The sequence below is a fragment of the Lepus europaeus genome, chromosome 19 (genome assembly GCF_033115175.1).
Source record: "Lepus europaeus isolate LE1 chromosome 19, mLepTim1.pri, whole genome shotgun sequence".
In the NCBI taxonomy this organism is placed as follows: domain Eukaryota; kingdom Metazoa; phylum Chordata; class Mammalia; order Lagomorpha; family Leporidae; genus Lepus; species Lepus europaeus.
The window spans coordinates 960,802-975,880 of NC_084845.1; the positions used below are offsets into that span (position 1 = coordinate 960,802).

At 42.1% G+C, this 15,079-nt stretch overlaps 1 protein-coding gene across 1 annotated transcript; it reads left to right on the forward strand.

The window, feature by feature from the left end:
- The first annotated feature begins 6,170 nt into the window (after positions 1-6,170).
- On the forward strand, positions 6,171-7,814 carry LOC133748633 (vomeronasal type-1 receptor 4-like). The gene is made up of 2 exons (XM_062177566.1): positions 6,171-6,866; positions 7,695-7,814. The coding sequence occupies exons 1-2, from the start codon at positions 6,171-6,173 to the stop codon at positions 7,812-7,814; spliced, it is 816 nt and encodes a 271-aa protein (XP_062033550.1).
- The last annotated feature ends 7,265 nt before the right edge of the window (positions 7,815-15,079 follow it).

A 15,079-nucleotide genomic window follows, 5' to 3' on the forward strand; every position in this document is an offset into this window, starting at 1 on the left:
CATAATGGACAGAGCTTGATCATTGACTTACTTTTAATTTGGCAAACAGCCAGGCATGAAACAAGGGACGATTCCTCACTCTACTTTGCAGAGCAGAACTGGGTATTTTCATCTTAGTCATTGTCCTCACATGTCCTTTCTGCCTTATGAGTCCACTTAAATCTCTCATCTATAATTTTCTACTCCTGGAATCTTTATTAAGACATTGTGATAACAAAGTTTACTCCCAGGTATACTTAATTGAAGAAACACATGAAATGAACTCGTGAAGATAGGTCACCTCCCTTCACTCTGATCCTTCTTGGGGCTAAAAAAAAGACTTTGGGAATCCATATCTGACACGGTTTCCACTTCAAGTTCATTGGAAGAATCTTTCGGCATTTCAGACCCATCAAGATGCTACTACTGATGATAGCAAAAGCATGTGTTGTAAGTGCGGTGCCCTTAGATGAATTCCAAACATGATTTAACAAATCTAGCTAGAATAGGAATTGGAGAAAAACTTTGGTGGGAAGAATGCTGTCTTTATGTCTCAAAGGAGAATTCTGCCTCAGCCAACTGGAAAAACCCAGAGGGAAAATAAGCAAACCATCTCAGGGTGTCACTCTGAGCCATCCTTGCAGACAGGGTCTTTCTAAATGAGGCTGTGCACAGCAGATTCCACTGTGACTGAAGAGCATACAGCTCAGAAAGGTTCTTTTGGAAAAAGCAGAGCAGAACAGGTTGCAACAGAAGGCTGGAACTTTTTCTCTGCTTATAAGAAGATAATGGGAGAATAATGTTCATTTGAATTCCTGGAGTCTCAGTGGTAACCAGAAATAAGTAAATATAATATCATTCGTATTTTCAAAGATGTACAAAATGTTAATATCGCTTAAAGCTATTATTGGGAACTAGTTTATGTATCCAGAGATAGATGAGGCAAGCATAATGAAAGGAAGGCATGTTGTAACACATGAAAAAGACGAGGTGAGAATGACAGATGACATAAGGGCATTAAGGTGTAGGGAGTGAGAGAAGGAACCCAAGCACAGGGCCAGGTTGTGTTTCTAGCCAACCTGAGGGTTTTGTCTCTCGTTTCTGATTACACTGAACTTCTCAGAACTATGCACAGTTGCAGCCTTGAGGAATGATGAAAATGAGGGGCACGATTGAAGAGAACTGCCAGCATGTTAGTCATGAGTCAGGACAAAGTCAGCAAACTGCTATTGAGGGATGGCATTGTGTTGCTGCTGATAAGTTCTTCCCTGGGACTCTGGCATCCCATACAGAGGCACCAGTTCGAGTCTGGTCTCCTCTGCTTCCAATCCAACTTCCTGTCAAAGTGCCTAAGAAAGCACAAGATGGCCCAAGAACTTGGTTCCCTGACACCACGTGGGAGACCTGGATGGGGTTCCAGGACCTGGATCATGCTGTCTTGCTGCAGCCATAGCTGCCATGTGCAAAGTAAAGCAGCAGACGGAAGTTCCCTTTGTGTCTGAGTCTCTCCCTCTCTCTGTTATTCTGCCTTTCAAATAAATAAATGATTTAAAGAAAAAATGCAGAAACGTTCATTCACTGTTTCAATAAACCTATGTTAAGTACAGTGGGCCTGTCTTATCAAGGATTTAGGAACCTTCCCAAATCCAAGTTCCTAGGTCGAAATCAACAGCAAATTTAGTTTAGTTTTGTTTTTAAAAGCCTTTCAAAGGATAGCTATGTTAACTGCTTTCTGTATCCTCCCCTTAATTGGACCAGAGTTACATCAGCTCCTACACAAACTGCTATCTTTTCATAAGAGATTGAGCATCTTTTATTATGGCTATTGTCCTTTTTGATACCTTTTCTGATACTTGCACAATAATATCTTATAGCAATTGATTTTAATATTATACAATTTAAGTAATAACATGCATGGAATAAAGTAACAAGCTATGTAGAAAGAATCAATTTTCTAATGGGTATATAGACTAAAGGTTTGGTATTATTCTCTGAAGGACTGTGGAATCGACCTGAGCAGGATTTGATTTTTATAATATATCTGGCTATCTAATGATTTCAGTTATCCTGCTTACAGTTTGTTGAGCAATGGATTTTGTTGAAGTAGCAAGTTTCTTCCCTGTGCTCAGCATATTTGTCATCTGTTCATATCTTTCCACTTCCAAGTTCTTTCCTTTTTCACTTCAGTGAACTTTAATCAATTGTATGATAGAGCTTGAGAGAAATTTTTGTGTGTTTTATTTGATGGCTAAATTATTGTCTGCATTCCGTCTCTCCCTTCTCCTTCTCCTAGCAAGAGGTCACCCATTCCCAGGAACTTCTCTCCTCATTGCTAACAGAATATTTTAGCATGGTGGGAAAAAAAAGTTTATATCATGAAATGCAATGGTAACTTCAAAACTAATATTATTCATCCTAGACTCTTCTGCTGCCTTGAAGCTCTTTCTTAGTCTTGCAGTTGGTTCTACACTTTCCCAGTCTGCCTTCCTCCTTACCTACCAAAGGTTTATTTTCTGGTTCTTTTGTAAGATCTAATTTCTTTGTCCACATCAAGAATAAGGGCATTTCTCTGGAATCTGAGGAGTCATCGGTTAAACTTTTAAGAAACCTCATCACAGAAGTACACAATCAGTGAGAGCCATCGCTCTCTTTGCCCAAATCTTCTGGAGCAAATCTAACTTTTTCCTGATCTCATCCCCAAAAGAGAGAGAATGTCAGCTTCAAAGGAACACAGCAACACTTCCCTCAAACTGTCCCTTCTGGATGCTTGGGAGACACCTAGCAAGCACTAGTAATAGTTTCTGGCGTCTGGTAGAAGAAACAGAAGTTGTTCAGAGTTACTCTCAGCTCCCCAGCAGCCACTCTCATTACCGAAACAGGCGACAGGATAATAAGAGCTCTAAAGGAAGGCAAGCTGAGAGAATTCTAAATGATCGTTTCTGGGTTTGGCTGCCTCCCTGCAACACATCCTCCGTCATCTCCGGGCCATATTTCCCGGTAAAGACAAACATTTTAGGAGATCACATCTCCATCCTGGAGACAGATGCTCAGAAGAAAATAACTGTGTACCAGAACTGCGAGGTTGGATCGCTGAAAACATTATACTTCTTGACAAAGGTGATACTGGAGTGCTGACATGATCTTCTGCACATAGAGAGGTGATGCTTGCTAAGGCAGTTGAGAAACTCCAGGTCCACTTCTCAGTCCTCCCCTTTCAGGGATGTGATCACCCATGATATTGCTGTGATGTGGAATATGGCAATGCGAAGATCTGATGCTTTACTCTGGGAGGTAATTCTGTCATTAGAATTCCAGGATGTTTTGCAGGAATTTCGGAGTCACACCCTTGTTATCTCAATGTCTGTGATAAGGAATCATTTTCTAATCTCTCATGGGCAGCAAAAGGTAAGAAAATGGCCCTTTTCAGTAGTTGAAAACTTGTTACACTGATTCTGAACCCCTGACATGATTCAAGGAGAATGTGCGTGTTTCTCTTGAGAAAACCATGGTGCTTGAAAGTATTTATTCCTCTTGAAGAAAGGAAAGCAGTTTTAAAGAGGGAAAACAATTCCATGGATACACATTTCTGATGCAAAATCATCAGGCATATGATTTTAATGTGCCCTGTGATACTTTCTCTGATCTCTGAGAATGTGTTTTATATTTTTAAGCATGATTCATTTTTATTTAGTTTCAGATAAGCTCAATGACAAAAAAATGTATTTAAAATACCATGATCAAAGACTTGAACAATCTGAGTGATAAGATAAACTATTATTGAATTCTATTCAAATTACAGAATATTATGAATGCACACTGACATAAATAAATGAATGAGCTAATAAGTGGGGAAGAAGAGACAAATCTCCGATTCAGAAGAAATCAAAAAACAGATATTTCACCCTGATGGAGGGGAAGCATAACTCCCTTCTCATTAGCTGTGGGCTGCATGTACTGACCTCCTTCCAGACAGCACAGCCTGAACACCAAGGCAATAAAGTAACTCTTCTGTGGCAACACCTGACAAACACAGAACACACCTCAGCCAGGGAGGTGATCAAAGTCAGGCTCAACACTGAAAGACACCAGGCACCCCTGATAATGTGATGAAGCACTTCACCTGGACGATCTTCCTCCCCCAAACTCAGGACCTCAGGCAGACCAAGACAGCATCAAATTCCCAGAGAGAACAGTCTACAACATGCTTTACCAACACTCCTCAAAACTGGCAAGGTCATCCAAAAGAAGGGGAGTCAGAGAAACCATCACAGGGCAGGGAGCCTAAGTAGACACAGCATTTCAGTGTGATGTTCTCTCCTGCGTGGGATCCTGGATATAAAGCACAGTTGAACAGTTGATTGCTGTGATGTGAGTAGAACTGCAGAGCACAGGGCAGGCAGAACAAAGGCACAGAAGCAAGACAAGGATGCACTGGGCCTGGTTGTCTTTTCAAACCTATGTCTCCAAGAATCTCGTTTCTCTTCCCCCGGAAATTACTCTGCTGGCGGGCTGCAAACGCCATTCCGGAGCGTGGCCACCGAGGTGGGGCAGAGGCGGCCCCGGGCTCCCGGGCTCCGGCGGCTGGTGTGCAGGGGCATGAACACTTGGGCCATCTTCTGCTGCTTTTCCAGGCAAATTAGCAGGGAGCCAAACTGGAAGTGGAACAGCTGGGATTTCACTAGTGCACATATGGGATGCTGGCATACAGGCAGCAGCCTTAGACAACACTAGCCCTTGGAATATATTTTCATGCTACTTGATCCTGAGCTATATGGACACAATTGGTTTTTCATACTTATTAATTTTAGTGTTACTTCCTCTGTCCTCAGAATCAGACCAAACCCTTCCTGGTCTGGCTGAAAAGCCAGTGAGGGCTTTTCTGACATGGAAAGCCAAGATGTTGTGGTTAAAAAAAATGTTCTACATGGAGGATCTCTGTGAGTGAGACCCCAGCAGAAAGAAGTGGTCATCAAAGAAGGATGTACTTTTCTCTAAAGGGAGAAGAGAACTTCCACTTTGCTTATGGCCTTGTTTGAATACTGATGGAGTTTGTGCATTAGAAAGGCTCTCATAGCCTAGGCAGCTCATGTCAATAGCCCCAGGTGGTCACTGACATCATACATAAGAGTGTTAATTGTTAAATTAACAACAGGGGTCACTGTGTAACAATTCCCCATGCAGGAAATCTTCCTCGAGTTTATTTATGAGAGTTAACTGTAAAACTAGTTCTCAGTTTTTTGTGTGTGTATGCAGGTAAGTGCACATTTCAGAAATCTTTACTTAGTATAGAGTGGTTTTCTGGGTTCAAAGTTAGTTAAAAATGAATTTAATGGAGAATTGGAGTGGGAAGGGGAGAGAGAGGAGGAGAGTGGTGGAATATGGGTGGAAGGGTGGTTATGGTGGGTATGGTGGGAAGAACAACATATTCCTAAAATTGTACTTATGAAATTTGTATTCTTTTACAAATTAAATAATTTATTAAAAAATTAAATTTAGTGTTACTAATTATACTAAATTTTGAATTCATCCTCTACATTTGAAACGAAGATAATTGGATTCTATAGAAATGAGAGCATTTAATTTTTTTCTTCATAATATTTTATATTTTAGTTGGCATGAGTTAGTCATGCTTTCAATATTTGCTTTGAATTATTTGCTGTGATAGTATCATTGTTCATTGGGGCCAATGAAAAAAGAGGGAGTCTTTGGCTTCACCATTCTAAAATGCCACTGCACTTAGAACATATAATTAAATGTTGTGATAAATAATTATTCTGTCATAATTCTCCTATAAAAAAGGTCACCCATATTGTAACATGAATTTCTACATTTTCAAACTCCAGGATAATTGGTTACTTGGCAAAGGAACATTTAACCCAAACACTACTGTAACACAAATAGACAAGAAAATGATATATCATGTAGGAACAAAGTGAATATGGATGAAAACGATTAGAAAAATCTGAAATAGCCATGCGAGAAGATATACACAACCACCATCCAAATACCTCTTAAGAAAATACAAAGAATGTATTTTTCTAGCAGGCTTTTTTGAGCAGAAAGAAATGGGTAGAAGCAGAAATGAACTTAAGCTTCCTTGATGAAATACATTAGCTCCATTTCTTTCCAGGACTTACTGACTTTGCATGAACTACTGCCCTTGTGACTGCCTGCCATCCAGGTCTCTGACCATGGGAATCATCTTTGTCTCTCAGACAGGAGTCGGAGTCCTAGGAAACATCCTGCTCCTTCTCTGCTATGGCTTCATTTCCTGCACTGGACGAGGGATAAAGCACATGGATTTGATTCTCCATAACCTACTTGTAGCCAACTGCTTGGTTCTTCTCTCGAGAGGCATTCCTCAGACCATGGCAGCTTTGGGGCTGAAGTATTTCATGGACGATTTTGGATGCAAACTAGTTTTCTATGTTCATAGAGTGGCCAGAGGGGCATCTCTGAGTGCTACTTCTCTCTTGAGTGGCTTCCAGGCCATCACAATCAGCCTTAGCAGCCCCCAGTGGATGGAGCTTAAGGTCAAAGCCCTCAAATCCTTTCGATTTTCCATTCTCCTCTGCTGGACCCTTCACCTGTTGGTAAATAGTATTGTTCCTATGTATATTACAGCGATGGGGAAGAGCAACAACCTCACAGAGAAAAAAGATTTGGGGTACTGTTCTGGCATAAATATTGACAGAAATATATCCTTATTGTATTCCATGATGTTTTCCTTCATTGACATCTTACATTTGGTGTTAATGATTTGGGCCAGTGGCTGCATGATGTTCATTTTGTACAGACATAAGCAGAAGGTCCTGCGCATTCACAGCAAAAGCCTCACTCCCAAATGTTCCCCAGAGACAAGAGCCACCCACAGCATCCTGATGCTAGTGAGCACATTTTTCTGTTTTTATGCACTGTCTTCCTTCTTTACTCTCTATATGTCCCTCTTTGATAAACCCAGCTGGTGGCTGGTGAATACCTCTGCCCTTATGGGTTCATCTTTCCCCTGTGTTAGCCCCTTTGTGCTCATCAGCAGAGACCCCCGTGTCTCTAGGCTGTGGTATACCTGCGGCACAAAGATCAATGAGTTTTTTAAATGGGTCAGAGCATGAAAATCCAGAATGCTGCATACTGTCCATTTATCAGTTCACCCTTCCATATTTTATATAGCATTTACATTTGATAAATCAGTTAGTGGATAGGATCAATACAAGATAGACTGAGCGTCAACACAAAATTATTTCATTTAGCAGATAGCCAGGCATGGAACAAGGAGGGGCTTCTCATTTCTACTTTGCCTACATCAAATAGGAGTGTTTTTCTTCAGTCTTTATCCTCATGTGTCCTTAGCTCCATACAAATTCTGCTAAATCTTCCCTTGACCATTTTCTTCTTTTAAAATCCTCATCTGATATATTATGTTAGTAATGCCTACTCTCAGTTTTCCTTATTTGATTAAATACCTAAAATAAACTCCTAAAAATATGAGACTCCTACTTCACTCTGACTCTTTGGGGACTATAAAAAGACTGTGAATATATTTATGATACAGGGATTTTCACAAGTAGTACCAAAGGATGACTTCTGGGGTGGAAATGCATTACCAACTCTGCCCCAATCACTTGCTGGGACTGTCTAGACTGCCTACAGCCTCTCACAGATCTTTCTCGTTTCCACACTACTTCTTACATGTTCCAGAATCTTGTCCTTCTTAGCTGAGATTTCAAGTTCTTGCACAAGACCTGGGGTTTTTCCAAAACAGTGTTCAGCAAGAAATTGCCAAGTGCAGTGTGAATGCCCAGATGGTGAAGCCTGGTGCCAAAAAGCTGCAGTGATCAAGTTCAGCATCTCCCAGGCGTGTATGGAACTGACATGAACTTTGACCTTAAGGCTCACCTCAGGCAACCGTAGATCATGGTGGTTGGAAATCGAAGTTGGTGGTGGTTGGAAAGCAATCATAATCTTTGTTCCTGTTCCTCAACTGAAACCTCCAGAAAATCCAAGTCCAGCTGGTATGTGAGCTGGGGGAAACTTCAGTGGGAAGAATATTGTCCTCATTCCTCAAGGGTGAGCTCTGCCTGAGCCAACTGGAAAAACCTAGAGAAAAACAAGCAGAAGCTTCCCTGGGGCCACACTCCTTGCCCTCCTTGCAGACGCGAGCTTCCTAAGTGAAATCTCGGACCACAGGGTCCATGTGTGATTGGATGGCAGCTAGCTCATAAAATTTTCTGAACAATGCAAGAGAGAACAGTGTGCAATAAAAGGCTGAAATTTTTCTGGTGTCTGTAAGATGTTAATTTTGAATTCCCGGTTGCTCTCCAAGATGGCGGAATAGGGAGGGAGCACACCGATGGTCCTGGAAGGGAAGGTCCAAAGAGGAGTGAGAATTTGTAGTTTTTGGGAAAGGGAAGCTCTTCCAAAACTGGGGAGACAGGGTGGACCTGCGAGGAGGACGCGGACGCCTGAAGAGCAGGACACCAGCAGGAGTTTGTACACACCAGCGCTGGAAGCTGAGGTGAGACAGGACGCTCACCCAGCACCGCTGTAACAGCTGCCGCTGCCCCTCCCCCAACCCACCCTGGGAGGGACACTGAGACACGTGCGACTGAGTGGGAGAGGAAATAGAAAATGGAACAGAGTGAGTAGCGCCTGCAGAAAGAGTGCGTGATTCAGGGGGACTAATTGAGGGACTAAACAATCCAGGATCCCTCCCCCAAATGGGAGCTGCAGCGGGCAGGAAGCAGCCATCTTGTTTGTTTACATTCGGGTTTAAAGGAGAACTGCCTCTGCCTCCAAACTTTGGGCAGAGCCCAAAGGTGGAGTGGAGCGACAGGACACTCCTTGTGCAGGGGCGGGCAGCTAGGGAGGGCAGCTCAAAGCCCTGACACCAGTCAACTCAAGTTACCAGATTAAAAAAAAATTAAACAGCGCCCACGGGAAGAGGGCAGGATCCAGGGGGACGAACTGAGGGTTCGAAAACGCCGGGATTCTTAGGAGCCGCCCAACTCACAATCAGAGCTGTAGTGGGCAGAGTGCAGCCATCCTGTTTGGTTACATTCAGGCTTAAAGGAGGCTGGCCTCTGCTCTGAAGGTGGAAGCAGCAGGGGCGGAGTCCAGAGGTGGTCTGGAGCTACTTGACACTCCTCACACAGGAGTGTGTGAGGGAGAGCGACTGACCAATGAACCCCAGGCACAGACACATAAGGGCGAACTTAGGAACAAGGAAACCAGCCCCCAAGGGGCAGAGATTGGCACCTCAAAGCCCTGACACCAGCCCACTCAAGTTACAATAAATAAATAAATAAATAAATAAGTAAAAAATAAACAAACTCTAGAAAGCAGAGCAGCCTGCTTACACTGCATATTGGTACAGACTCACAGCAGCCCATAGCAGAGGGAAATCAACCTGAAAAACCACCCAGATGGAATGCCAAAAAACAAAACAAAAACCCACAATAAGAATATAGAAGAACATATAAACTTGCCAATGGAGCAGGCTAAAACAACCATAACAGAGGCTGAAGAAGAAGAAGAATTTGAAACCATGCCAGAAAAAGAATTCAGAAAATTAGTAATCAGATTACTTAGAAATAATGAGAAACAGTATCAAGAGCTGAACGAAAAACAAGCCCAAGGATTAGAGATCCTGAAGAGAAGCCAGAATGAAATACTGGAAATGAAAAACTCAATTAACCATATAAAAAACACCGTGGAATCCCTCAGAAATCGAACAGATGAAATAGAAGACCGAATATCAGAAATTGAAGACAAACTTCCAGAAATAATAAAGTCAGTTCAATTGCAAGAAAAAGAAATTAAAAAATATGGTCGGAGACCTACAAGATTCAATCAAACGGTGTAATGTTCAGATAATAGGAGTCCCTGAGGTGTTGGAAAGAGAGAATGGATTGGATGGTGTTTTCAGTGAAATAAGAAAATTTCAAACAAAGGCAGCTGGATAACAACAGGCAAATTCAACAGATAGCCAGGACTCCGAACAGGGTAGACTAGGAGAGAAATTCACTGTGACACATTGTGGCAACACTCAGCTCAGTGACACACAAAGAACAAATCCTAAAATGTGCCAGAGAAAAATGACAAATCACATTCAGAGGTAAGCTAATTGTAAGACCCCCGACAGGTGTCTCACACTTTTACCGACCCCAGAAACACGATTCCAATCCAATCGCTGCAAGTGCATGAGGAAGTTTATTACATCTGCGCAGATGGGCCATCTCTGTGCAAGAAGAGAGGCGCCGATCATCAACCGCACAGCGTATTTAAGATTGAAAACCACAACATTAGCATATCTCCACAGCATTACAGAAAGTCACAAAATAAACCGCAGCATGACAAATTCTCATAAGATGCATAACAAATTTCCAGGGTGAGGGGACAGAAGACCTTAAGTAAGCATAAACACGGGGTCATCATGACCAAAACCTCAACATAGCTCCTAAAATAATTATCACATGCTCCATTATCTCATAAAAGCATTAGCACAATCATCACATGTTGCAAGGTCAGCTAAAGTCTAGTTATCTTAAAAAAATGCATTTTGCAAGCCCAGCTATTTTGTACAAAAGCAGAACAATATGCAGTTAGCCAAGCAACTCAATTTTAACCCCTTCCTGCCTTATTCTCTCTCATTCCCCCCTTTTCTTTTCGTCAAATTTTAATCTTAAAATTTAAGGGATTACTTTTTAAATTTTGTCCCACATTGGTAACAATTCCTTTGTTTCATAGGGGAGTCTGATCAGAAAACAGGTGCAAGGAGGGCCACCATATCCCAGAAGGGGCCACGCGGGCCACACAACCTCAGCGGTACCAGATATTACCTCCCACGTGATCTTCATTGGGATATGTGGGCTGCCCATCACCGGGGTAAAACAATACAGCCAATCTTATAAGCACAGAAGCAAGTCTGCAGGGTAGGGGAAGTAGGCCCCGCAGAATACAAAGTTACAAAAAGGCATCAAAATTCAAAAACAGAAAATACAACAGAGACAAAAAAACAGAAAACACATTCCTAAAGAAGTCATACAAATTTGGATTAATACCTGGTGCCTGTTCAGCTGAATTGACCCAAATACTTTCTGTGACTTTCACACACCCTCTTCGACTTACTTTAAACATTTTACCATTTTCATTTCAGTCTAGAGTAAACTAGCCATCCGGATAAAGTCATTTTGACAAACCATGTCCTTTCCTTATATAAAAAGCTCTCTCTCTTTTAAACCCTTTTTACCAACAATACTCTTTTTTTTTATGTTCTTCATTTTTAAACTTTGGCACTGCTGGGTCAGGACCAAGGCGTGAGTGATAAAACAATTTTACTTTTAATAAACTAAAGAAGCCTATTTATTATACAGGGTAATAATTAAAAGTAATATTCTTTTTTAGCAATGACAATTTCACACAGATCTGTTTGGTAACTTTCAAAAAATCTTTTAACCAGAATTATGTATAAAGCAGAGCCTCTTCCACTTCTTGCTGGATGGAAAAGGTGACGTTCTGCAGCACTCTGGACGTCTTGCTCAATCCCTGTCCAGGCTGCGGCGTCTTCAGGATATACAGCAAATAGTCCTAAGCCAGCATATGCACATAGGCAAACTCGCAGTCACTCATCTTCCGCTGCTCGGAGAGCAGAGCCAAGGACTGCTTCTTCAGGAAGCCTTTAAAGAAAGCCCTAAAAGGCAGACATTTAAGCAAAGCCTGGCAAAATAGGGAAGTTGCAAAAGTGTAGCAGCATATAAAAAATATGTAGCATTATAAAAATGTGTAGCAGCAATTTGACCCAGTCTCCAGTGCCAGTCCCCACCATTAATCATACGTTTTACCTAACTATGTCCCCAGTACCTTGGCCACCGCTACCACCATCTGACTTACCCTATAAACACAATGTAACTTTCTATTTCCAACACCTGTGCCACCGTCTGACTTACCCTGGAGACGAAAGCCGGCCCGGTGTCTGACCCCAGTACCTTTGGTAGTCCAAATCAGGGAAACATTGGCACAATTCTTCTTCCTGGTCGATAAAGCCTCTGTCCATTTTGAGTTCCCCGTGGGTAGTGGCGAGAGCGTATCTGCTGTTCTTGTGCATTGCCACCCGCTCCTGTTTCTTAGCTGCACGGAGTGCATGGTCCATAGCAATCAGCCCTGCCTGCCGAGCAGAGTCCTCGGGGGGTTGAAGGTGGAAACCCAGACCACTGTTCTCGTTCGGCCGTCTCCCACTATTGTCCCAATGAGGGAGGGGCCGAGGGGCCGCTGTCGCCCAGTCTCACCACTCCGCTGCTGTCTTCTTTTCTCTTGCTGGCTTGCAGAGGCCGTTTTCGGTCAGTTCAGTCTCGTGTGGCAGATGTGCACCACTAGATTATCGTTGTTGGTCGGACCTTAGGCAGACTTGTCCTTTTGGGCACTTCTCTGTGCTTTTGCCAGTCTCCGGGGGTCCCTGCTTACCCTGATTCTCCCTTACTCTGCTTCCTGTTAACTGTGGTGGTCAGGATCCTAGTTAGTTCCTCTTTCTTAGCCCATTTTAAACTTCCCCTTTTTTTTTAACTAAAAAACTTTAACCCCTTCAGCTAAGCTCCTCAGGAGAGTCTGGCAGTAGAGACTGAGTTTTTTACAGAATTCCATTTAAGTATAGTAAAATTAATGTTAATAAAACAGGCCCTGCAAGTCCTGTCAGGGCTTGTCTTCCCAGTTATATGGAGGAGGAGGACGGCCAGTTAGAACGGGCCGGGGGTCCTCCCTCCTCTGCTTCATTCTAACTGTTACATTTTTGTAGGTTTGTACAATCTTAACTATTTATTTCCCTTTTGGCTAGACCTCCCGTTTGATCCACATTTGAACTAGCAATACATTTGAACTAGCAACGCCTGGTTGTTTAGCGTTAGCTGGACGGAGACTTCATCGGTCCCTTTTTAAAGGATCTGGCTTCTGGGCCAGAGACTGGAGCAGCTAGAAAGAAACATGTTTATAGCTAAAGTTTAGCATCATTTTACATCTTGGCACCACTTGTAATTTAAACAGCCGATTGGTCATTATCTCTGCAAGATGAGAGATCTCTTTTTGACATCTCCAGGGGCCCTCTGGGGGTGTCAAAAGTTCGGATAATTTAGAACTTGGATTTTTAGAAAGTCTGTTAAAGGTGCCAAGAGAACTTAGAGTATCTGGTCAAAATAGAATTTCTTAACATCCTGAAATGATAGCCATTTATTAGACAGGGTGATTTTTACACTTTTAAACCAGATTTGATCATAATACTTAACAATGCTTTTTACTAATTTGAACTTAACAGAGACAGTAAAGTACACAATAGATCACCTTGGTAGAACATGAATTTTATGTCTGTTGTTGAATAAACCAGAAATAAAAACCTTGAACATAAGGGTTTACATAATTTAGAACTACCCAACAGAGTCAAAAAGAGCTTATAGGACCTAACTCTAGAAATGGCAGAGTAACTGATTCAGCAGACACTGTTAAAATAGACATTACAATTTTTGCAAAAACAGATTTTAAAACTTAAACCATTTTTAGGTATTTTGTTGTAACAGAAGATCAGACTTTAACTTTAGGTCAATGTAATTTTGGCATTAGCACTTAACCCAAAGAAAACTCTGTAAACAATTCTAAAGTTGCAAACCTTTTAAAACTTTTTATGACTTGCTCACATTTTCTGAAACTTTATACCTGTAGTTACTTTTACATAGTCTTGAATTGTTATGTATAAACAATCTATGAAAATACATGTTAACAAACTCAAACAGTTTCTCCTATCAAATTTAAGATGTGAAAAGTACAATACATTTTTTTACATTTTGCTTAGCATTGATGCCTAGATGGCTTAAGACACTAAGTTCTGAATTAAAAGTCAAAATTACATTTCCATGCTTTTAAGTAACATAAGAATAACTCCTCCTGGACAGCAAACATGGACACAACTTTGAAAAGACAGCATAGGTCTGACACCATTTATAACATTTTAATATATTTTACATAATCTAAATTGACTCAAGCAGCGATTACTTTAACAAATTTTAGAGTCTCATCCTTTGAGAGTTCCAGGGATCCGACTGGAAGCCCAAAGTTGGAAGACTCAGTTTAGAATTTAAGCTGTCACAGTCAAGCGATTTGGCCAACAACCAGTACACTTCTAATCAGTTGGGTAATCACTCAAACACTGAAAACAGATAAACAACATAAACAACTTCGCGTTGCAGTTTTCCCAATTAAGACTCATAAAGTAAAACTCAAAGGTGTAATTAATTCCTGTCCCATATTGAAGGGGAAAGGCAAATAAGAAAAGTATATTAAAACACAGAAAACAACCACAAGACTCAAAAATCACAAAATTCACAAAGACACTGCGCGCAACACCAAGACAAAACCAAAACCACAACCTCCAACGGGAGTGGCTGCTGCCACCAGCCCTTCTCCCGGGGAAGAAGACCGAGACAGAACTGAAACCAAAAACTTCCGACGGGAGTGGCTGCTGCCACCAGCCCTTCTCCCGGGGAAGAAAACCTTACTGAATCCTAACCAGAGCTTCCGATGAGAGCGAAGCGGCTGCCACCCGCCACGCTCCCCTGGTAAGCTTAATAATGGGAGCGAAGCGGCTGCCACCCGCCAGGCCCCCCCCAGAATACCGCCAATGGAGCGTCCTCCAAGGGCCTGAGCCAGGGGTCTTGACACGTCTGTCCTTCCTACTACTGGCTCAATACAGATACAGGTCCTGCAGGCACAATTTCAGTAAAACATAAACCTCCGGTACGTCAAGCGCCCCGGGAAAAAAATAAAATAATAACAAAATCAACAAAACACACAAAAACACTTAAAACAGCAAAAACTTACCTCCGATTGGAAAATGGAGCGTGGGTCTGGGGTCTCCAATCCCGGACGAGCCCCCAAGAAGATGTAAGACCCCCGACAGGTGTCTCACACTTTTACCGACCCCAGAAACACGATTCCAATCCAATCGCTGCAAGTGCATGAGGAAGTTTATTACATCTGCGCAGATGGGCCATCTCTGTGCAAGAAGAGAGGCGCCGATCATCAACCGCACAGCGTATTTAAGATTGAAAACCACAACATTAGC